The 23,792-nt window shown below is 34.2% G+C and overlaps 1 protein-coding gene across 1 annotated transcript; it reads left to right on the forward strand.

Annotated features, from left to right (window-relative positions):
- The first annotated feature begins 295 nt into the window (after positions 1-295).
- On the forward strand, positions 296-22,801 carry LOC144447779 (macrophage mannose receptor 1-like). The gene is made up of 24 exons (XM_078137861.1): positions 296-377; positions 1,761-1,921; positions 3,122-3,240; positions 4,937-5,073; positions 6,223-6,437; positions 7,148-7,236; positions 7,657-7,757; positions 8,219-8,348; positions 9,007-9,089; positions 9,479-9,601; positions 10,278-10,349; positions 11,164-11,196; positions 11,612-11,773; positions 12,307-12,395; positions 13,036-13,189; positions 13,612-13,650; positions 13,981-14,154; positions 14,515-14,631; positions 14,888-15,010; positions 15,959-16,198; positions 16,475-16,687; positions 17,624-18,058; positions 22,131-22,285; positions 22,772-22,801. The coding sequence occupies exons 1-24, from the start codon at positions 296-298 to the stop codon at positions 22,799-22,801; spliced, it is 3,276 nt and encodes a 1,091-aa protein (XP_077993987.1).
- The last annotated feature ends 991 nt before the right edge of the window (positions 22,802-23,792 follow it).

Raw genomic sequence — 23,792 nt, forward strand, 5'->3', positions numbered from 1 at the left:
GACCTCACCTCAGTCTAATTTTGCAATGATATAGCCATGATAGTTATGAGAGGCTATATAATATTGACTCGTCGTTATAATAATGCATATGTTGAATTTATATAAAGTCAAGGTTTTGTTCTTTGTTTGTATAAACCATGGAAATGTCAGTCTCCCATATAGTAATGTATATTTGCATTTCACATGCTCAGAGTGATCCATATCCATTGACACAACTGAATTGAAAGCCCTTACGTCGGAAAATACCCAAATTGTTGAAAGACATGAAATACCGGTATAAATCGGTAACACCTGTATGAAAAGATCAACAAATGATCCTGATACAAACCTACAAGGACCGAACGACAAACTCTTCGCTTTAGATCTACTCTCAGTCAGTAAGTCACAACAAAATCAAAAGAACACCCCGAGTATACCATAGTTTTCACGATGTGTGGCTTGCCAAGAAACCTGCACATGGATACGTATTCGTCGAATAAATCAAATTGCATTCGAATATTTACAAACCCAAAGTTCAAATATTACAATTTATGTAGATTCACCAGATAGATAGTACCATCTAGTATTCGGACATATTTGCATGCCGTCTCTGCATGCAAAGTTTGACGTCAGATTGAACCGCGACACTCAACAGTTCGTCGCTGTGTAGTTTATGGTGGGATATATTACCGGGATGACTTTTATAGCAAAGAGTTTGTTCGTCTTTTCTTTAGTCACTTTAGGTACGTATTTATAGAATTCGTTCAACATTTTATCATTTTAAAGAAAGGTTTGTGACCATTAGACATATTACTAATCATATCAATGGAACGTGACGCATTCATAATTTATCTAATACAAGCTTTGATTTGATATGTCGCAATAACACAGATCAATACGTCAATTGTACGGACAATGATAAGTTTGCTTGTTGAAAAAGACAGCCAGCAGTTGGAAAATCTGAGTCAAACCGTAAGCTTACGGTCAATGGTCAAACGAAGTTTTCCATATTGAGAAAAATGTACATAAGTATGTTGTAAATTGGAATAATTCCCGTCTGACATGGACTATTTTCAATATAAATACAGCGCGTGTCAAGTTACCGTTCACCGGCTCTGTTTCATACAAGCCACGTACGCAGAAACCAATATGAAATTGTATATTTCGCAAGTTGTCTGTCTATAGTGAAATAAAACATTTGAATAAACCGCAACGCCTTCCGGATATTACAAAACTGATGAAATCGTGTTTATTCGCTTGACGGTTTCTTATACGTTTGGGATCTTTCGGTTAATGATAAGGTGAAGATCTTTAGCGTACAAAGTGACAACCCCCGTTCAGCTTTATTAAGTTAAAATGTGGCCCTCCTCAATTTCCTCGTCTTCTCAAATTATGTCAGTTGTGAAAAGGTACCCTAGTCCCGGAATCAATTGTCAGGACACGATATCATCGCTGCCATGACATTGACGATTTTAAAGGCACTGGCCATGATTCCATATAATTACCACAGTGAATTTGTGTGAAGCCCGGGGTATGGAGACACCGCATTGGCCAAGTACTTTTTCTTTTTGTAAAACATTAATTATGAAATTGGTTTGATAATTATTGATTAATCTTACTGTATAAAGAGAAAAAACGCATGCGAAGTATTCTGAAAAGGCTAAGTTGAAATATATAGGTTTGGTCCTTCTTTTCCTAGTCTGTGCTTTGCTTTGGCCGTCGATCGGCTCGGTGGCGCGCTATTCCATAGAAACTTAGAGGTACCTGTTTTGTCTCCCTAGGTTTATGTCAATATCGTTGTCCAGTTGGTTGGCACCTCAGTTCTGGAAGTCGATGTTATTTAGTGAAAGAATTCACATCATCAATCAACTGGTATGATGCAAAGGCTGCCTGCGAAGATATCGACAGTACTTTGCTGGTTATCGACTCGCAGTCTGTCAATGTGAGTAGATTTTGTTCTAATAGAATATAGTTTACTGGAAGTTAGACCATAGCGGGGACCATTGACCACTGGATTTGGGGCCCGGGAGACACAGACGCGCGATGCGATGATGGACTTTGCGCGCTAAAATTTCTATACGATGGTAAGTACGTACTTCACGCGTTTTATCGCCATAACTATAAAAACAATCATGTAATATCGACGTAATGTTTCGGAGACTAAATAAGTAGTAATACCTTCAGTCTGCTATCCCGATCTGTGATGTCTATCTTGGGCCCGAGATCCTTGGGACGTTCACGGCAGAAACCTTTGACCCCCCCCCCCCCCAACTTCAACAAAAGGCACTCTGATACGTCACATGCGAGTCACGTGTCGATAGACGATACGCTGCTGTCCAACTGTAAGTTTTGTTGTGAGTAAAAAATAATTTATGAAAAAATATAACCTCATTGAGTATTTTGCCAACACAGTCCGTCTATCTCGTTGCGTTGATAGGCACTGTTGTACATGGTCCCGGTACTACAGTGGTAGCTGCAACAATTGTAGCTTTGTTTATATTTACAATATTGTATTTATTCTTTTTTATATCTTATTTTGTGTGACTCAACATTTTAACTTTTACTGTGTATTTTCTTTGCGGGGTTTGCAATGGTTCTAGCTTAGGACCGAGAGCGAAACTGCTACAGTACTGCATCTATGGTCTTGGATGTATTCATAATGATACATCTGTGGCAAAAAGTAACGACTTTCACCAGTATGTATGAACATGGGTATTCTCTTACCTCCATGGTGTGAAAATGTCCAACTACTGTCTGTTACAATTGACTAAAACGTGTTACCTGTAGCCTGAGATCACCAAACAAATTTTAGTGTTTGGTGACCATTGTGTTATAAAAAATTAACATTGATTGCTGGGCTAGACTACTAAGAAGTAATTTCCTTACTTGTCTGTGGCTATATAAACTATACATGTACTGACGTAGGCTCGTTTTTTTATGATAACATTAAACAGAGAGAGAGAGAGAGAGAGAGAGAGAGAGAGAGAGAGAGAGAGAGAGAGAGAGAGAGAGAGAGAGAGAGAGAGAGAGAGAGAGAGAGAGAGAGAGAGAGAGAGAGAGAGAGAACTAGAACAAATTATGATCATAGCAGGTATATTATTATTCATAATATTGTTATCAGTGTTATCCTTTGTTATTCTAGGACTTTGTGGCAGCAGAATTACAAAGCTCCATACTTTATTGGATTGGATTGCATGACATTATCTATGAAGACAGTTTTATTTGGGTTGATGGCATCTCCTTAGAAGACTATGGATATAGGTACTTGTTATTTATATTCATTGACATGGCAACAGGAGTAAAAGGGCCTTAAACTTAAAACTTAAACTTTGAGTAAATCCAAACAAAATTATGTGTTTCCGATATAAACCTGATCGACTCTAGTTTAAGCTTCCGATCCTAAACATTTTTTTAAACATTTAAAAAGATAAGAAATTCTTAGACATCTTGACCTTCATGCACATCTGTTTTCTTTCCCCAGTGATGTATGTACATATTTCATCAAACTATCACAGGAGTATTCTGACAGACATTTTGTTTGTTTTTGGATCAAAAGCATATTTTTAAAAAATAAAAACAATCAAAATTTTTCAAAGATAAAATTAAATTAAATTAAATTAAATTAAATTAAATCCTGACCTACCTACCCTATTTCCGGCGGCCATGTCATCATAAAAACACAATTATTATTTTTTTCACCAAAGTCAGAGTCTCTCATAGTTTAAATATTGCCTTCCTTTAACAAAAGAAAATCCAAATTGCGATGTACTAGTATGTAGAAGTGGTTGTCATATTTTCTAAGAACTTACATTTGTGTGTGTGCCTCGTCTGCCTTTTTCAACTAAATCTTCTCATATGAAAGTATGTATGTAACAAGGTGGTAGACAGCACTGAAGGGGAACAAAGGTAACACTGGATGTTAATTATCTTACCTGAATTCTTTGTACACCTAGGGAATCCAGAAAATTCATTCTCAGCAATTTTGCATTGAGTGATTTCTCTGAACTAGAGTTATAAAAAATTAGCATATTTGGCTGAGCAGAGGCTTTCTGTACATTGGGGTGAGGCATGCTGGGAAATCAATATAGGAGCTTCTGTTTTGCTCTCTCAGCAGACCTCAGAGTTGTGTTTATAGCCAACATTGTTTCAAGAAGTGTGATGCTCTTAAAGGCCAGGGTTTTAATCCCAGTTTCTCACATTAGTGTTATCTTATCAGTGGAGCCATGAGGATTACGTATTCCTTTGTTCTGGGCCAATTTTTTGGTATAGTTTGTCAAGAACAGGGGTGAACAAATCCACTGGTCCTGGATCCGAGACTAGCGATTTTGGGGGGGGCAGACCACACAAATTTTACCTTGTCTGGTCCGTTTGACCAGTACATTACTGTTAATAACTATGTTAGAAAGTTGTCTGAATATACAGATTCATAGGTAAGATTTAATGTTTCACATTAGCGGGACCTGGGACCACTAATTCTTTCAGCAGGATTTTTTAAGGCACTGGGGACCACCAGTTCACAAAATGATTTGTTCAACTCTGCAAGACAACTGTTTTTCACACCTAATGTTGAATCTTTTCTGCTTTAAAAATCAATGTGAAACAACATATACCAATCTCTTGTTTGTTAATTAATAAATTGCAAAAAAATTAAAAAGTGTGTAAAATGTTTGTTATTGTACGTATAATAGCATTTTCCCACATGTTTTGCAATTTTTATTGAATTACACATATGGACTTTATTGATGTCATTTCACATTTAGTTCAAGTAAAAAAAAGTGGTAAAATTTTATGACTTAAAAATCCAAAATAAATACTCCTGTGCCATCCACACAATTCAATTTGAAGTTGTGTTTCCTGGAGGAAAACCCAAATTTGATGTTAAATTGAAGAGAGATATATAATATCCTTATTCAAGGTTCATTCAAAATTACTCTCTTTTTTTGTTTATTTGTCATAGCAACTGGCGCCCAGGGCAACCAGATAACTGGGGGACTAATGGAGAGGATTGTGTGTACTTTGCTACGTCTGGACAATGGGCTGATGTACCTTGCTCAAGTGGACAAGTTTTTGGCTATGTCTGTCAGACAGATTTAGGTAATGAATTGATTCTAGCACTGACTATCATAATGAGTAAAACAAGTAAAATGACCAAAATTCGCCAACAAACATTCATCTAATCATTTTGTTTCTCCTACACTGATGTTTGTTTTAAGGTGAAATTAACATCCTCTGCAAAAACATAACTCAGAACACAGAAGTAAACTTTACTCCAAGCCCATAAATGAAAATTACACAGTGTCGTCTTCTTCACCACTAGAGGATATGACTTATTGGCAAGGTCTATTAAATGACTTCGCTTTCAAATCATTTACCTAATTTCTGTGCTTTATCACTAGAGGGCATGATTTTTTGGAAAGGTCTATTGACTCATCTTTCCACATATTTCTGTACTTCACCTCCAGAGGGCATGATTTATTGGAAAGTCTGACGGCTCACCATCCATATTCATCACTCTGTGACTCTTCTACTTCACAAGTGTACATGGAATTCAAGAAATGTCCATCAACTAGTCTTTTCATCGCTTGCACAACTATTTATGGCCGGTTTACATACATGATGCAATTTTTAATTGAAATGCAACTATTTGGTTGCTCTGGCATTTACTATTTACACACATGACAAAAACTCTTGAAAATGCAAACAATTGAAAACCCAAAAGTGGTTTGTTTTGAATGCCATATATCATTTAAAATTTAAAACAATGGAATTCTTGTATATGGGTGAAAACAGTTTCAAATATGGAGTCATGCATACGATCAAAATGCAACACTTTAAATTTAAAAAATATATAATATTTGCACTCAGAAATTTAATGAATGATGTATTTACACATGTGCTTGAACAGTTGTGTCATGTTTTTGTATGTGCAGTAGCAACACTTTTGTATCTGTTCAGTCTTCAGCTGCCAAGAAGTTACATGTTTGTCAATCGATCATGTAAACATTTAAAAAAATGCATTGAAAATGAAAAACAATATTATTGAAAATGTCAGTATATAATTACAATGTAATCCCCACACTATGGTGACAAATCATAGGAACACATTTTTTCACCAAGTTGTCCTCACCAGTTCACAATGCAATAACACACAATCACACAATGCTGAATCAAATACCTTAAAAGAAAAACACTGTATTCCTCTATTAACTCATCAAATACTTCAGCACTAATTATCACTTACAGATGTACCAATAAGATGTGATGAAAGTGATGGATGGTCTTCTGTCAACGATCAGTGTTATAAATTTATCAGTGATTCCAGAACTTGGCAGGGAGCTGTTGATTTTTGTGAAAATGCTTACGATTCCCAGCTGATAACCATAGAAAATGATTATGTACAAGATTATGTCAATCAAGTTACTCTGGATAATACGATCTGGATCGGTCTCTCAGATGTAGTAAGTAATAGGGGTGATTATAGTTTAAACTGTATAGCCTCACTGTTGTTTTATTGAACCAATAGTTGGACATTACAGCCTAGGAAGTTGTCGGTAATTACTGGCATTTGCAGATGATAAATGGTCCAATACAGGTGACTTTCTATAAATATCTGCATTTTAAATTTACAAGCATATGAAAGATGAAATTTCAACTTAAAATGCATTTGAAAGACAAATTTTGAAGCCCACTTGCATATTGACTATTTTCATGATGAGGAATTTATTTTAACATTGTCATTCAACAACATTGATGATTATTTTTATTTAACAGATAAACGTGACATTTGTGACAATGAATGGTGATAAGAATTTGATATATATTATTGTACCTTGCTCCTAAGTTTTAAATTTTAGGAGCATGTAGCTCCCAAAATTTAAAATTCAGGAGTAGATTGATCCTAAAAAATCTTGCTCAAAGAGTAAACTTTCTTGGCTGCATTATTTTCACACCATATAACTGCAAATTCCACCTTCAGGGTATATATCTAGTTCTTATACATGTAACATCACCTCACATTGCACTATACTTAAAGCGGCACTAGTTAGTTACATTAGTTTTTCAACCAACAATATATTCACTGACAATTCTTAAGAATACCAATAATTAGACATTGTATATGTTAATTCCTGGACGATTTTTATTCTCTATCTGTTCTCTTCTGTTGTAGATAAGTGGTGACCGTGGTTCATTCACCTGGGTAGATGGCAGTTTACCACTGTATACAAACTGGGGAACCAATCAACCAGTCACTGTTGTGTAAGTTAGTCTAAGCATTGAGTGAGGCATTACTTACACACCAAATTATAATGAATATGGGAGCCATCTTATTGTAAAAAAAAAAAAAATTATAAAAAAAAAAAGATTATAAAAATTAATTATAAATTATAATTATAACTAAACATTAATTAATATAAAACTACAAAGGTCATTTTAGAACAAATTTTTCCAAATATATCTTCTTGAAAAATTTTAACTCCAAACATTTAGTCCACTGTTGATGTATTTGTGCATATTGTTTATATTCTGATGTTCATCGAAATTACGTATGTTACATGTATTCAGTATATTGACGACTACCTGGTTTATGTTGATATTTACAGATAATGACAATTCATTGTTTATCTTGATATTTACAGTTGTTGACTAATATACCTTGTTTATTTTTTTTATTGACAGATACAATCAAAACTGTGTGGAAATACAGCAAGGCATGGCTGGAAATTGGAGTACTCAGGATTGTGTCACTGGAAGTTCATTTATATGTGGAAAACCTGAAGGTACATTTTCATTCAAGTCTATCAATTAATTAATCAATCAATCAATCAATCAATCAATCAAACGATCAATAAAAAATCAGGCAACTATTCAATCAATCAATCAATCTATCAATAAACAATGTCAGTCAATCAATCAATCAAACGATCAATAAACAATGTTAGTCAATCAGTCAATCAATGAATAATCAATCAGTCCATCAATCAATCACTTATCACTCAACTTACCAGTGAATTTGTTTATCAATCAATTACAGTCAATCACTCAATTGATTGAATTACTAACATGCCTCAGTCCAAAACATTGTTCTCTTCAATGATGCTGAAAGGGTATCAAATCAAAAAGAAAATCTATAATCGACTGTTAATAGCAATCATTTTGTAAATTTACATTGAATTTGATGTTGACATTACCTTTTAATGTCATTATTATTGTCATAATGTCATAATTTTTTATCTACTAGGGTCCTGTTCACCTGGCTGGAAGATCTACAAAGGTCAATGCTATCAGTACAATACATATTTCCCTGCAAGTTGGACAGATGCCAAACATACTTGTGATGTGCAGGGGTCACACCTTGTTACCATTAATGAGTAAGTTAGGTGGCCATGTCAACTGGGATAAGTATCCAACAAGTCACCTAGTCAGACTTCATTAGGAGATTTTATTTCAAAGTGTTAATTTACCAAACTACTTTGAATGATTATGTTGAATTTTGTTCAAACATTAGGAAATTGTTACTTGGGCAGAAATATAAAAAAAAAAAGTTTGTTTCCAATAACATGAGAGTGAAGACTTCAAAAATATAGGGACACCAAGTTAAACTAGGGATCGGGTTATTTGAAACACACCTTTGTTTCATTTGGTGTTATTATACATGAAAACTGTCCTGAAAAGAGAAGATGGGATTGTCGGTGGCCGAGTGGTTAAACCATTTACCTCTTACCACTGTGGTCGGGGTTCGAACCCTTGCAGGGTTTGATTAAATTTACCACGCTGTAAGTGAAAAGAGTGTCGTTCGGTTTGACTCTATCGAACAATGCAGATATTGCCCGGTTTCCTCCTGCATTAACACTGAACCCATGAAGGATGGCCTTCACTGGATTTTTATGAGAGACAAGTGCTTATCTAGTATAAATAAAGATTATTATTATTATTTTTATATATTATATATTAACTTTTGCACCACACACATACTTGAATATACTGACATAGTGTAATACAATGACCACGTCTGGTTTGATTTTGTAGCCGAGCAGAGAATAATTATCTCGTCAGTGAATTTGAATCACTGAAGATTGGTGGTATAGAAAGAATATGGATTGGAATTTCAGGTACGATATTTTCTATTCTTCTTATTAATACTTCAAAACAATGGAGCGTTATCAACCTTTAACAACCCTTAACTCATAACTTGTAAAGGGAAAATAAAGGCATTTTAGAATTAATAAAGTTGGTAATTATTAAAAGGAGCAAAGTTTTGCAGATTCCTGTGTTAGGTTTTCTGAACTCCCTTGGTTGTTCCCTTGGGCTCTGCCCCCCTCCCCCCCCCCTCAGGAAACAGTCTGTGTTTGGGTGACCTACAGTCCCTCGAGGAAACATGTATGATGTTGCCCTATTGACAACATACACTTGTATTTATAATATAAAGAAACATCACTTTATTTAATTATATTATCTTACTCACGATAAAATTTAATTATTTATGATTTTCTGATTTCAGACACAGTAAGTGATGGTATATTTAGGTGGGCAGATAGTACATCTGGTGTAACTTACAGTAAATGGGATGTTGACCAGCCAGTAGATACAGAGGGACAGTCTGACTGTGGCTTTATGGATACAGGTAAGGTTAAGACTAAATTCATAAGCATCTCCTTATCTCTCAAATACACAATATGATACTCACCATGCAAAGCAAGACTACATGACACCGTTTTTAAAAAATTGATAAAAAAAGTAACAATAAATTTAGTGAGGAGAGGGTGGTTTGTTTAAAAGGAAGCTTGAATTCCAAGAAATAAAGATGATGCATATTACTAAAGAGAACAATCCTATAATTATCAATGCTTACCTGTTGTTGGAAAGAACAGAACCAAGTCTATGTTTGTAACTCAATACATTGCAAAAGCCTAAAAAGTGTGTATCAAATTTGTTATTGTAAATGCAATAACAAACTTTTTACACATTTGTTAGTCTTTTGCAATTTAGTAAGTTACAAACAAGGACCTGGCATATGTTGTTACACATTCAAGTAGGAAGCCATGGTAAACTTGTTTTACAATAAATTAAAAATTTAAATTCCAAAAACAAGTACCCAATCCTCATCCATTAATTAAAAATGTGTGACTACAATGATTTAACATTAAATTAAAAAATAATGTTACGCAGTGTGATGAAAAGTAAATTTTGTTTATATTAAAGATTTAACAATATTATTAAAATGGACACCAAGCTTGTTGAATGATAAATAACGTGATGTTAGAGCTTTTATCGTTTATTTTTTGATATATTGTATACAGATTTACCAAGTGGTGTTTGGAAAACTTCCAATTGTTTTCTAATTCAAGCATTTGTATGTGAAATCCAAGTTGGTAAGTATATTGTATGTTCATGAAAAGGTGTTAAAAAATTACAATGTATGAAAATAAGCTAAGTTTCGTAGTTCAAAATTATTAACAAGTTTTGATATGGCTATATCGAATGACACTAATTCCATATTTAACTCAATAACTGCCCTAAATAGACTTGATTATTAATTTCATGATTACTGAATGGAGTGCAGACAGCAGCCTATTTGACAGTCATGGAGTACATATTAAAAATGATCCTGTGGCCATAAAAACAGTGTTGCCAATAGGCTAGTGCAAACTTAGCATACCCTTGGCATTTAAGTTTAGCATGCAGCCAGAGGCACAGACACCCAGTAACACCTTTAAGTAAACTGGCACCATATCATTTAAACCTTACATGTTAAGTAGAACACAAGACAACCTTATATATGTAAACAGAGAATTTTGAACACCAGTTGCTTTTGAATGGGAATCCAGTGCTGCATTATTGCAATGAACAATTAGATAAATTCAATGCAACCCTCTTATAAAATTGCACATTGTTTGCCCTAAACAAGGTAATGAGGAGTTCAAACACTGACTTAGTACTTGTTTTAGCCTGTTTTTGATCAAATGAAAAGTGCATGCCAAACACTTCTATTTCAAAAGTTTGTTCAAACAACCACCGGGCCTGACGTGCTCCTTTCCTGGTTTCAAATACATATCATTAAGTTGTTACTATCACTCTAGACTAGACCAAGATTCCTAGAGAGAATACTCACGCCACACTCAATTGATGGATTCATTCTCTGTTTTCTATATTACACAATATCATTCATTCATTTGTGTATTTTAGGTCAGACTGTTATTCCTCTCCAGCCAGGTTATGGTAAGTGACTCGTCATTTTCAAATCTAATATGAATCACAGAAATATCAAGTAATAAATGTCATACTGTTGTGGCATTTGTCAATGATGTAATAAAATTTCATTGAAGGGGGTTCACACAGGACATGTTTTGTCGACTCTGAAGTGATGTCACAAGTATTTTCCAGCAGGAAGTTAAGAGATATATTTGGGAATAATATAATTATACCACCTCAAGCATAATATATGAAACATCAGGAAAAATAATACCAAATACCTGAAATGTTTTAGCTCATATTTCAAGCACTGCAGAACCAGTGATGGAGACAGGGTTTGTTGTGATATAGAATGCCCAGGGTATATAATCCGCATTTGCTGGTTTAAAAAAAAATTCCTTATGCATGGTATGAGATGTGGCCCTTTGTTTTTACTGTGTAGAAATTGGTAGTTGTGATCCAGAGTGGGCGCTACATGGTGACTATTGTTATCTATTTGAGACTGTAATATCAAGAGGATGGCATGATGCAGAATCAGTTTGTGTCAGCTCAGGTGGACACTTAGCATCTATCCTTACAGCTGATGAACAAAGTTTTATCAACAGTAAGTAACATTCATCACCATGACAATGATATTTGTCAACAAAACGTCACCACTGATGTTTGATACTATTATATTTATTACACATCAGGTACAGATTACTTGGACTGGTGTGTGTGTGTGCAAACTAGTGGTATTTGCACTGCAGTGCAATACCGAAAAAAGTATCGCTTTTATACTTACATGCAAATGATATGCAAATGAGGATAATCATTCAAACAAAAATTGCATGATTGCACAGAATGATTTTTACTGAATTTCCATTTCGGATAAATACAATAGAACCCCCACGCCACATACCAGATTGTCAGTGTGGGCACCCGGTGGTATTTACACACATCTTTGCAGTGTTATCTTCTGTACATTCACTCGTTACACTCATGACAGTATGATGACCAGAAAGAACACTGCAAGCATTCGTACAAATACCCTGCATATATATGCCACACTTGCACACATGTGACTTGGTGTTCTAAGACTGTTATGTGGTACCAAATGTGGATTCTATATTCTCAATATCTGCTTTTAATCTACAGGTCGAATTGACAATACAGGAATCCGAACATACATAGGTTTACATGACACAGCAAGTGAGGGTGACTTTGAATGGATAGATAACTCACCAGTAAGTACTAGCTACTATTGAAAACATGCTATTTTGCAAACCAAGATAGATATAACTATTATTGTTGTATGTGGTAGATTACACAAGTGGGTGATAGCGATAGCTGGGTAATGTGGGTGTAATCATAGTCACAGTGTAGTCAATTTTAGTATAAACACTAAATAAAGTGTACCACTTAAGGTTGTTGCACAGGTTATTTTTCATCCCCGTTCTTTACTTAGTAAAAATGTCGTAACTTTTTTAACACCACTTAAGGAAAAATTACTATCGGAGACCCCACCCTATATTGAGGGTATTTTACCTCAACATTCATTGATATCATACATCAACCTATCACAATGACAGTTTTAGTTTGTGTCTGATTACCTTGTTCATATAGTGCATTTTTCATCGTTTTAAATGTACTTTTCATGGCATTGTTATTGTTCCTATATGTTAATCATTAATAGAGAAAATTGCAATTTATTTGTCCCACTCAATTAATAATATTCAGATGAGAGTCTTTATACTCGCCATTTGTCACTGTCCATATTGCATGTGTCCTCTTTAAAAGCCAATTTGACAAGAAACTGATACAAAGCAAATTGTCTCTATATCACTTACCATGTGGTGATTCACACAACGTGACTTTTCATTAAAGGTTGACTTCACCAACTGGTATCCAGGGGAACCAAACAATGCTGGGGACAATGGAGAACATTGTGTCAATGCTGAGTCCGAGCACCATCGTGTTGGAACATGGAATGACGTAGATTGTGCAAACATGTATGGATACATCTGTAAAAAGTATAAATGTAAGCTTTCATTATTATAATACCAAATATTGTAACAGTAACCCTCAAAATAGCAAAGTTTATAATCAAGATATCTCAATTAAGAATTAAAGTCATAATATGTACTGTCAGTGATTAAAAGGGGATATAGACTATAAGATATTAAAGTTGTATTGTTCAGCAAAAGGCTTCTAATTGGCTGATAGTTTGGCACGAATGTCTCTGTCTTACAGACTAAGGGGAATACCACTCCAGAAAGGCATTTTCATAAACTATGGGTTCTGGAGAGTCATTTCATGATTTTACATCTGATTCACTTACAGTTTATTTGCAATTTCAGAGAAACATCAAGTTGATATTGTGCCTTTAATATACTGTGTGTCAACAGTAAAAAACTCACAATTGCTTTCTGACATTAAGTCGATGTTGTTCTTTGTACACAGATAGTCAAGGAGGGGTCACTACAGCACCAAAGCCAACTCGTAAGTATATATGAATACTTGTTTACAGTAATACAACCAAGGTCAAAGTTTATGGTATAACGGTGGGGGGTGGGGGGGGGGGGTCACTGTTAGTGTTACGTAATAACTTCCACAGATTTAAACAAACTAAAGAATTGAATTAACTGAATAAGGCATTCAGTCATGGTGCACAAAAGTATGAACGACAATAAACGTAAGCAACAGAAACATATAAAGAAACCATGCCATATTCACTACATCAGATTTTAATCTGATTGGGGCATATCTCATGAATGTGGTGGATCTTTGTCTCTGAACAGAGAAGAATAATTATGAATTTCTATATTCTAGCTATCTTTGATCCAAAATGTGGTTCTGGTTTTGAGTTCAATCCAGACACCTCAGTGTGTTACAAGTTTGTCACTGATGAGTCCAGGACCTGGGAAGATGCTGAGACTGAATGCCGGAAAAGTGGCGGTCATTTACTTAGTATTGGAGACGTAATGGAACAAAACTACATCAATGGTAAGTGCAGTATGTCATTCACATGGTATCTGATTACAGAAAAAAAAATACAAACACAAGTAAAATACAAAAACAATGTTAAACAAAAATATGAAGACATTTAAAACTGACTAAATAAAGAGTATGTTACATAAAAACAGACCCACACTTCTTGACTTCGCACATTCTCTGGTTACGTATTCTGATATCAGAGGGTACATAACTCTTATATACCATATTGAGCAAAATTCGTCTTACTTTAGTATATATATTCCTAGACATTAGGTTGTGACAAATGAAAATACCCACTCTTCAAAACACACTGAAAAGTAATCATACTTAAAATACTAACTTAAGATTTTATTTTATTTTAATACTCAGCTCGTCTGTATGGTGTTAATAGCCCTGATCTATGGATTGGTGCTAACGATAGAACAGTAGAAGGTGGTTGGGAGTGGAGTGATGGATCTCCGTTTGCATTCCTGAACTGGGATGAAGGTGAGTTCTTTAGAACATGCTAGCCTGTCACTGGATGTATTAATAGTCTTTGAGTCTTTCTACTGTGTGTATATTAAATATTATTTTGTTATTTTTCAGACTTGCTCTCAAAATTTTACAATTTATATAAATAGCCAACCAAATCAACTTCTCAGTTATTGGAAAAATGTATATAATAAGATGCTCAAGATGAAAAGATGATTTTATCGTATGTGTTGTATCATGGTATCATTGATGTTGTTTTTGCAAACCCTAGGTCAGCCTGATGAATATCAACGTGGTGAGATTGGTGAAGACTGCACAGAGATAAGAGTTAATAATGGCCGCTGGAATGATCAGATATGTAGTCGTAATACTGGATATATCTGTGAAAATAAAGGTAAAACTGAGACTGAAGTGCTTTTCTGAAGGGGAACGCCACTCCTGGAAATAGAGGCATTTTCATAACCTTTGGGTTCTGGAGAGTCATTTCATGATATCACATCATATAATTTTTGCTCCTCAAAGCTTACTTCTTTACCATGCTCATGAATATTCAGTGTGACAATTGAAAATGACATAAACTATAAACTATAGAAAACTTTGCCTCACCCCTTATTAAGCTCACATGTCCATAAGATAAACTGTTTTCAATAATGGGTCAAATTTAGGACATATTGTACTTTTAATAGTAATCAATAGTGAATGTCAAGTTTTTGGTTTTGGTTTTGATTTCTATGCAAATTAAGTTTATGCTTCTTTTTTTTTTCTTCTTTTTTTTTTCAGTTTTGTAAAGCGCATTGAGGCTGTTGCATAATAATAATTCTGATGAGAATTTATTATTATTATTATTATTATTATTAAATCCTTAAATTTGCAGTCTAAAATTTCATAATTACTTTTTTAGTTAAGGCCTAAAAAAAATAGTTTGGTTCAGGTGCTGACCCTAAACTTTTTTTTATATATTTGAGAAAATAATTGTGAAGTCTGTCAAGAAATAGTGGATGTGGAAACTGACATCAACTTAAAAAGACAACATACAAATCTGTTCTTCCAATTTGTAATGGCTGTACATCTGATAGGAAGAAATAAATAAAACAGATTTAGAAAACAACGGAAACCTGACCTAGACACTCACACATGAGAAAATATATAAGAAGATAAAATAAAAAATCTACTTACCCCACTATTCTAAAAATGAGCGTAATCGGAACCACACAATTTTTTTTTATTATGTCTTATGTTTGGAACAGAAGGTGAATTTTCCTTTTAGGATCATTAACAACAGTTTTGATTTGTAAAGTTACATTTATAGTAAATTTCTGTAACTTTTTTTTTGCCCCTGTAGGAATACTCGTGGATCATTTCAATGTATACCATGACAATGCACTCGATGGGTATGATAATCTTCACCTAGATGACGTCTACCCAGAAGATTGTGCTCGGCGATGTCTGGACGAGACTCAGTTTGTATGTAAATCCTTTGACTATGATAAAAACAACCAAGCCTGTGAATTGAGCAATGCTGATCAGTCAAGTGGTGGATTATCAACGTATCCAGGCAATCCTTTTGATTACTATGAAGTCAGTAAGTGCAGGAGACAAATATACTCATTTTGTTAGTCACAGCCTGCTTTATTTACTATGTGATGTATTTCAGACATAGTGCAAGGTTGAAGGTGAAACTTTTTACAGTTGAAAATAAAACCAGTAATACAAAAAATATTTGTGAAAGGAAGTAAAAATTACTCTGATATGGATTCGGTTTGCAAGGTGATAGATATAAATGATTGACCGTTGACTTGGCAGTATTTGGATTCTTCCATCAATTGTGCAATAATTTGGGTTTTTTTCATCCTGGCAGCATCATATCCAGACCTTGTGGTCACCACTATCTTACAGCCAGGCTCTAGATGTGCCAGTGGTTGGTTCTCTTATGGTAGTCAGTGTTATATAATGATATCAGCAGACATGTCATGGCATGATGCTAAAGATGTGTGTAGACGGGAAGGTGGTGATCTGGTCTCCATTGCTGATATTAATGAGAATTATTTTGTTATCTCATTGATCCAGACAGGTAGGTGTACTGACACTGCTAAAATGTAGATTCTGAAACATTTTCTAGAGTCAAGCTAGCTGTAATGATAGAATTCATCATCCTGATGAGGATCGTCAAACAAGACAGATTAGAAAGCTTCTTTATGCTACACGTACTTCAAAGCTAAACTGTATGTGTGTTATAGTAATTAATGTAATAACTAATACCAGAAACTTTGGTTTCTGGAGTCATTTCATGATTTTTAACATCACATAACTTTTGTACAATTGGCCAGAAACACAAAATTGAAACATGTTTCACATTTATTGTGGTCTAGCATTGTCTCATGGGAGTTAGCATACATGCATATGTATAAGATGAACAATAAATATTCTTGAATATTTCACCTAGTAACCATGCCAGCAAAATAACAGTTATGTCATAGAAAGCGTGTATTGATACTGACATTATACCATATTCATAAAACCAGATCTAGCCTCTTTAAGGCAGTGATTAACTCTGGTCTGCGAGAGTGCATTATACTAAGAATAGTTTAATTGATGTATTTATATTAACTAGAGTAAAAAAGTTCATAACCTCAGCTTCTGCCACTTTCATACTCGGCGAAATAAAGTGAATATTGTTCTTTGAGTTCGTTGATAAAACTAGAATCAGTCCAAGTACAGTGCATGGGCACCAGTGAATCACAAAACCAGGACTTGAAGTGAACATTGCATCAGATGTTGAAACAAGGACTGCGTTCCAAATGGGTTTTATTGATTAAAACGTACGACGTATCAGTCCTACACCGAGGATCTGTATCAGAGAAATCTACATACAATAAAAATAGTCTGGGAAAAAATAAATAAAAGTTATGGATACTGTGCAACTAAGAAACCTAATACAAAGAAAATTGTCTTTGACAAAAATTTGTAGATTGACAATAATTACTGTGGAATGTGATTTGTTTCACAGCATGTGAGGATTGGCATTCAGATGACACCAATACTGATTATGATTATAACTATCTACCGGCTCCGATACAAAATAACAGAGTTACGTTCCAGGTGAAAGCAACAAGTGACGTCCATATCGCATTAGCAGAATTTGACTACTACGTCATGGACCAGTATGAGATTGTAATTGGTGGATGGGGTAATACACAGTCCGTCATCAGACAGTGTACACCGTGCGATCATGAAGTCGAGGTTGAGACAAACCAGATTTTGTCAGCCACGGAATTTAGAGGATTTTGGATCAATTTTGCCAATGGACTAATCCAGGTTGGGAAAGATGGTGAAGCTCCTTTCATGGAGTGGATGGATCCTGAACCTATGCCTATCAACTATGTTGGATACAGTACCGGATATGGACATGCGGGAGAGTTTAGGTTCTGTACTGGTCACTCACGTAAGTATATATACAGCAGATTTCAAAATGCCATTCAACAGCTCTGTTTGATAAAACCACTCCGAAATCAAACAGAAACTACACATGCTACACTTTGATAGCGAGATTGCAATTTATCGCTACATTTAGTCTGAATGAAATAAACCATCTACAACTAACCAATGTACTACAACAAGACACAGATATGTGAGAAACAATGTAACAAAGATCATGTATCGAGAATTTAAAAAAAAAACTGCATTTTTATTGAAAATCTCAATTTCAATTGCCATTTTGAAATTTTATGTACCATTTTAATTTGTTTTGATTGTTTGAGAAGATGATTGGCGAAAAATGAAATTTTGATTTAATGCGATCTGTAATGAGGTAACATCAGAATTTGTTTGAATTACAACATTTGTACTCAAAACTAGACTCTCACAGCCTTTGCTACTTTTGCTACATTGTCTAAATATATCAGTGTGACTATTAGCTAAAAAACTGTGGAAGTTGCAGTGAGAAGGCTTCTCCAGTTTTGGTTAGTCTTAAAGAACCGTTGAGGGTTTGATTGCAGTGTACAGCAAATTGTTACAGTGAATTTAGCGAAAGTAGCAATACTGTGAGATGGTCTAAAGTCAACACTGTCTACTTTATTGTTACTGTAGCGTAATAAACTCCCTCAAGCATGCAACCTACAAAGTAAGACGTAAAGAAAAAAACAACAGAATTTATCACTTTCCCCTGGAGAGGGCTCCATATTCATTCCTAAGATCTAACAACGTCTTATATATAGACATATGAGTATGACAGAAAGACATTTCAGCTAAGACTAGAGGGTGGTCATTATGAAAAAAGTGCACTCTCATAGATGTCAGGACATAGAGAATAATTGGCATAATTTTCTTATCGCCATCACCAGATTAAACAGAATTTGACAACAGGCCTTGAAACTGGGGTCAGAGGTCAAAAAGTTTTTGATGTCCTTTTATCTGAAGTGACAGATGGTCAATACATAATTCAAATATCCATGGATCAGTACAGTGGGTGTATTTTGCTAAAGCAAGAATTTAAAAGTTTCCAAAAGTTTTCAAGGGTCAATAAACTTTTCTTATTGCTATATGTTTGATTGCAATCTCCTCAGGTTATTAATTATAGGTTAAATTTAAAAACATAGAAACAGCCAAATTTAACAAAAAAATATTGATTTGCCAACCCTACTAAGTTTTCCCACCAATCTTAAGATGTTTTGACATAGTTGAGGAATCCATCATGAACAGATAATCACACAATCGGATATTAAAAACACGTCATTCAGATGAAAAAAATTTACAACATTTTAAAAATATATGTAATTGAACGTATTGTTCATGCATTTATTATTCTGCCATTTATGGATCCTATCAGATTTGCTACATAATCCCTTTTAAGCCACAGTTAATAGTTGTATCTGATTGGAGACATCTCTCATGTGTTTCTGTTGTTTGAGAAATAACTGTCTGTTACAACCACAAAAAACCACCGGTGTGTTTGCTTGAATGAAGTGAGCCAAGGAAAGACTTCACGCAACGACAAAGTTAGGTAAAAACGACAATACATCTGATACAAAAACAACAGGGGAAAACAAAAGGGAGTGCCTCTGATAAAGGTTCACATGACACTTTCATCAATTTGTTTATATCTATGTATAATGTAACAACGGACTTTATGTTATCATATGCAGCGTTCTATCGGTAAACATAGTTATGGGATCCTGGGCTCATATGGTGTTTAATGCTTTCAATTGATAAGTTACTGACATTGTATGTCTTTGCATGAAACATGTCTCATTCCTGCTTACCACAAGCAATCAAACACACCAGTGTTTTTTTGTGGGTTGTAGTTCTCTTTGCTGAAAAATATTTATGTTAACATCCAGTGGTCAAATACTACTTACTGCCCTCGGCCCCACACAACAGATATAATTTTTGTTTGGAAATACGTGTATACCTGTAAGTCAAAGTCCTCGAGTCAATAACATTACTGTTGCTATAGCAATTCATAAAATGTTTGGAAATGTACTGTAATTATTTTAAATATATGGTTTCATAAAATACACACTCTCCAAAATAGATTTGATGACAAAGAAAGTAAATGATATTTTAAATCTTGCTGATTTCAAGACTGTCATTTGATTGGCTAAGAACTTTTGCTAAAATTGTTCACGATTGACCATTTAAGTACTGTAATTATATTCATTTGTCAGTTGAAAAATTTGGCAGTATTGCACGAACGTGTCAGCTAGGTGCACTTTATTTTGACAAACAGTGCAAGACTCTACATGTAAAAACATGTACACATTTTTGGTAAAATAATTCATCCAGTTGGCTCGCTGTATTCAGTGTAACTGTTGTCGACACCTTTCACAACAACTATGACAACTTCAAGTTGTGTAAAATATGTTAGAGGGACATATCAGCAGAAAAAATTTTTGTATATATTCAGCTAAAAATAAATCCAGCACCAAAAGAAAAGACTGCAGCCTACAAATTTTAACACATTTTGGTAATTTTGGAAATTTTTTTTGAAAAAATTAGAAAAGAGAGTCATGCTAAGTACCAGAAGTAATTAGGTTAGTTGGTGTAAAGAATAGAAAAAGCTCTGAAGTATTTTTTTTTATTTTGTGGCATATAACGATAAACATGACAAAAGAGGTCACCATCAGGTCATCCTTTGTACATTTTGTAAACTATACACCTGCCTTGCTATCAGACTTATCGACCAGCCTTGTATAAACTAATGAATTGTGGAGTGTGTGTATGAGTACCTGAGTAGATTAGAACACGGCATCAGGTAAACTATACACCCCCTTAAGTAAATTACATTATCGACAAAAAAGATGGTATGTGGCAAATACCTGTCAGTTGTAATGATACATTGCAGTCTAGATATTATCACCCATTGTCTTTGAAATGATAAGAGCAGAGTGTTTGGATAGAAATATGATTTTGATAACAAGTTTACCGTGTTGACCTGACTGGTATGAGAATTATTATTTTTTTGATCAAGTAGGTATCTTGACCTGATTGCTGCGATAAGAGTTTTCGTACTGATTAAAAACTAGCTGACTGGGTGATATTATGACAACCGAGAAGTGCTACTGAGCCATCCCATAACTAGGTTGCTACAGCTAAAACAGGCAGCATTTGCCACTAGACTATATGCGGACACATACATGTACAAAATTGATCATTTTGCAAGTTAAGGTTGTTGTTTTACTTGATAGATAACGGGTAATAATGATCAAAGGTGTATAATTTAGGTATGCATATTTATTGTAATAGAATATCTTATATTGACATTTTTTTTGAAAAGTTAACCACATAGAAATATCAATTGTGTAAATTTAAAACTTAACTTATTTATCTGTGCATGTTTCCATTGAATGAAAATATCTAAAAGTTTTCCAGCCCACCGTAGTCCTAAAAATTAAGCCAAAAAAATTTGTATACTGCCAGTTCTAGTAAATGTAAGTCAAATAAAATTGAATGAATCAACATTCCAGAGAAAATTTTATTAGCATTCTCTCTCTCTCTCTCTCTCTCTCTCTCTCTCTCTCTCTCTCTCTCTCTCTCTCTCTCTCTCTCTCTCAGCACATGCAATTTGGGTCAGAAAATGTGACTTTTTGTAAAAATATATAAAAATAAATTGCCTTCATTTTCAGGCTAACATAGCAATTAAAACTTTAATGTAGTAATTTACACCTTGTTTATGGAACCATTAGATAACTACAAGTGGATAAACACTTTTTAAAAATATATATAAGTGGTTTATTTACCCAATCGTATAAAATGATTACAAAATAATGGTAACAAAAATCAAAAGAGAGAAGGGTAAATAGTAATACATAAACTACAGTTGTGCTACAGTGCCAGTGGCGATATTTTTATATATGTATATGCATAACTTTAAAACTAATTCATTTAAAATTATTAGTGTTTAGTTTCATATTTTTTTAAACAGTTTGAAAATTCTTTAATGTTGACTGATTAATATTTATATGAATTTGTTTCCATTATTTTTGACATAGTTTTAATGTCTGTCTTTGTCTTTGTAGAGGCTGATGAAACATGGATAGGTTTACATGATCCTAGATCAGCATCTGCCTTTGAATGGAGCGATCTAAGTCCTGTCACATTTACATACTGGTCTAATGGTGAACCCAATAATTGGCAAGGACGTCAAGAAGATTGTGTCAATATGTTTGCAGATGTAAGTTAAGTGTCAAGTACATTCTGGCTATTGAATGATAATAATAGTAACCATAGTGATGATGATGATGATGAGATGATGATGATGATGATGATGATGATGATGATGATGATGATGATGATGATGTTGATGATGATGATGATGATCATGATGATGATGATATGATGATGATGATGATGATGATGAAGATGTTGATGATGATGAAGAGGTGATGACGATGACGACGACAATGATGAAGATGACGACAACGACAATGACGACGCCGACGACAATGATGATGATGATGATGATGATTTTTATCAGGAACATTTACTTTTACAAAGTCAACTAATTCATATTTTGAAGCAATATTTTAAGTTCAGAAATGCAATGTTACAAAAATGAAAACACATGACTGATCAAGCATCACTAATTATGGCTTTGAGATTTGATTTAGTTAATGTGCAGCAATTGTCTAATAACTTACAATTATTGTTATTGAAAAAGATGGCTTATATCAGAGATTGTGCAGACTAGACAATTAAAAACATTACAAACCTGAACAAAAATGTAACAAAATTGCTACATTTTATGACCTGGCTCACAAAAATCTTACCAAAATTGCTACATTTTATGATCTGGCTCAACAAAAATCTTACTAAGATTGCTACATTTTATGATCTGGCTTAACAAAAATCTTACTGACAGCAGTACATTGTATTGCCTTGCTCAATAAATATCTATGTTAGTATGATATTTGTCAAGTTAGACATTGTGTTTCAGGTTTTAAGTGGTTTTAACTGTAAAGTAAACATCAATGATCTTTATTGTTTGATTATGTATGACTAAAAGACAATTCTGATTTCAGGGTGAATCAGCTGGATTTTGGAATGATGGAAGATGTAATGATCATTTCAAGTCAGTCTGTAAGAAATCAAAGGAAGTGTTGCCACCGACAACAGGTCCCATGGAAACAGGTTGTGAAAATGTAAGATCATTATTTAGAACAGCAAAAGCATCTTGAGCATATCACGATAAAAATGTAGCTATTCTCAAAACCAATATCCTTATCCTTAGGCCTAACAAAAAAAATGTATGGTTCCAAATACGGTCATTTTTAGAATAGGTGGGGTAGGTAGATTTTTAATTTTATTATACTTTTTTAAATTTTTTTTTTCATATGGGAGTGGAGAGTTCAGGTAGTTGTGTTTTCTGTTGTTTTTCGTATGGTCTCTGTATTATTGGTTTCTTCCCATCAGATGTATAGACATTACAGATTGAAAGAACAGTTTTATATTGTCGTTTTAAGTTGATGTCAGTTTCCGCATCCACTATTTCTCGAGAGACATCACAATACATAAAAAATTGTTTAGGGTCGGGTGAAAAACTAGGTGGGGTTGGGTAACTGGAACGAAACCAATTTTTTTATTAGGCCTGACAAACAGCAATCTGGATCAAGCAAAAATTTCTTTGAAATTGTTAGTAATTATGATTGTAGAAAGCTTGTTACAAGAATATTCTTGGCAGT

This window comes from Glandiceps talaboti, chromosome 16 (assembly GCF_964340395.1).
Source record: "Glandiceps talaboti chromosome 16, keGlaTala1.1, whole genome shotgun sequence".
Lineage (NCBI taxonomy): Eukaryota > Metazoa > Hemichordata > Enteropneusta > Spengelidae > Glandiceps > Glandiceps talaboti.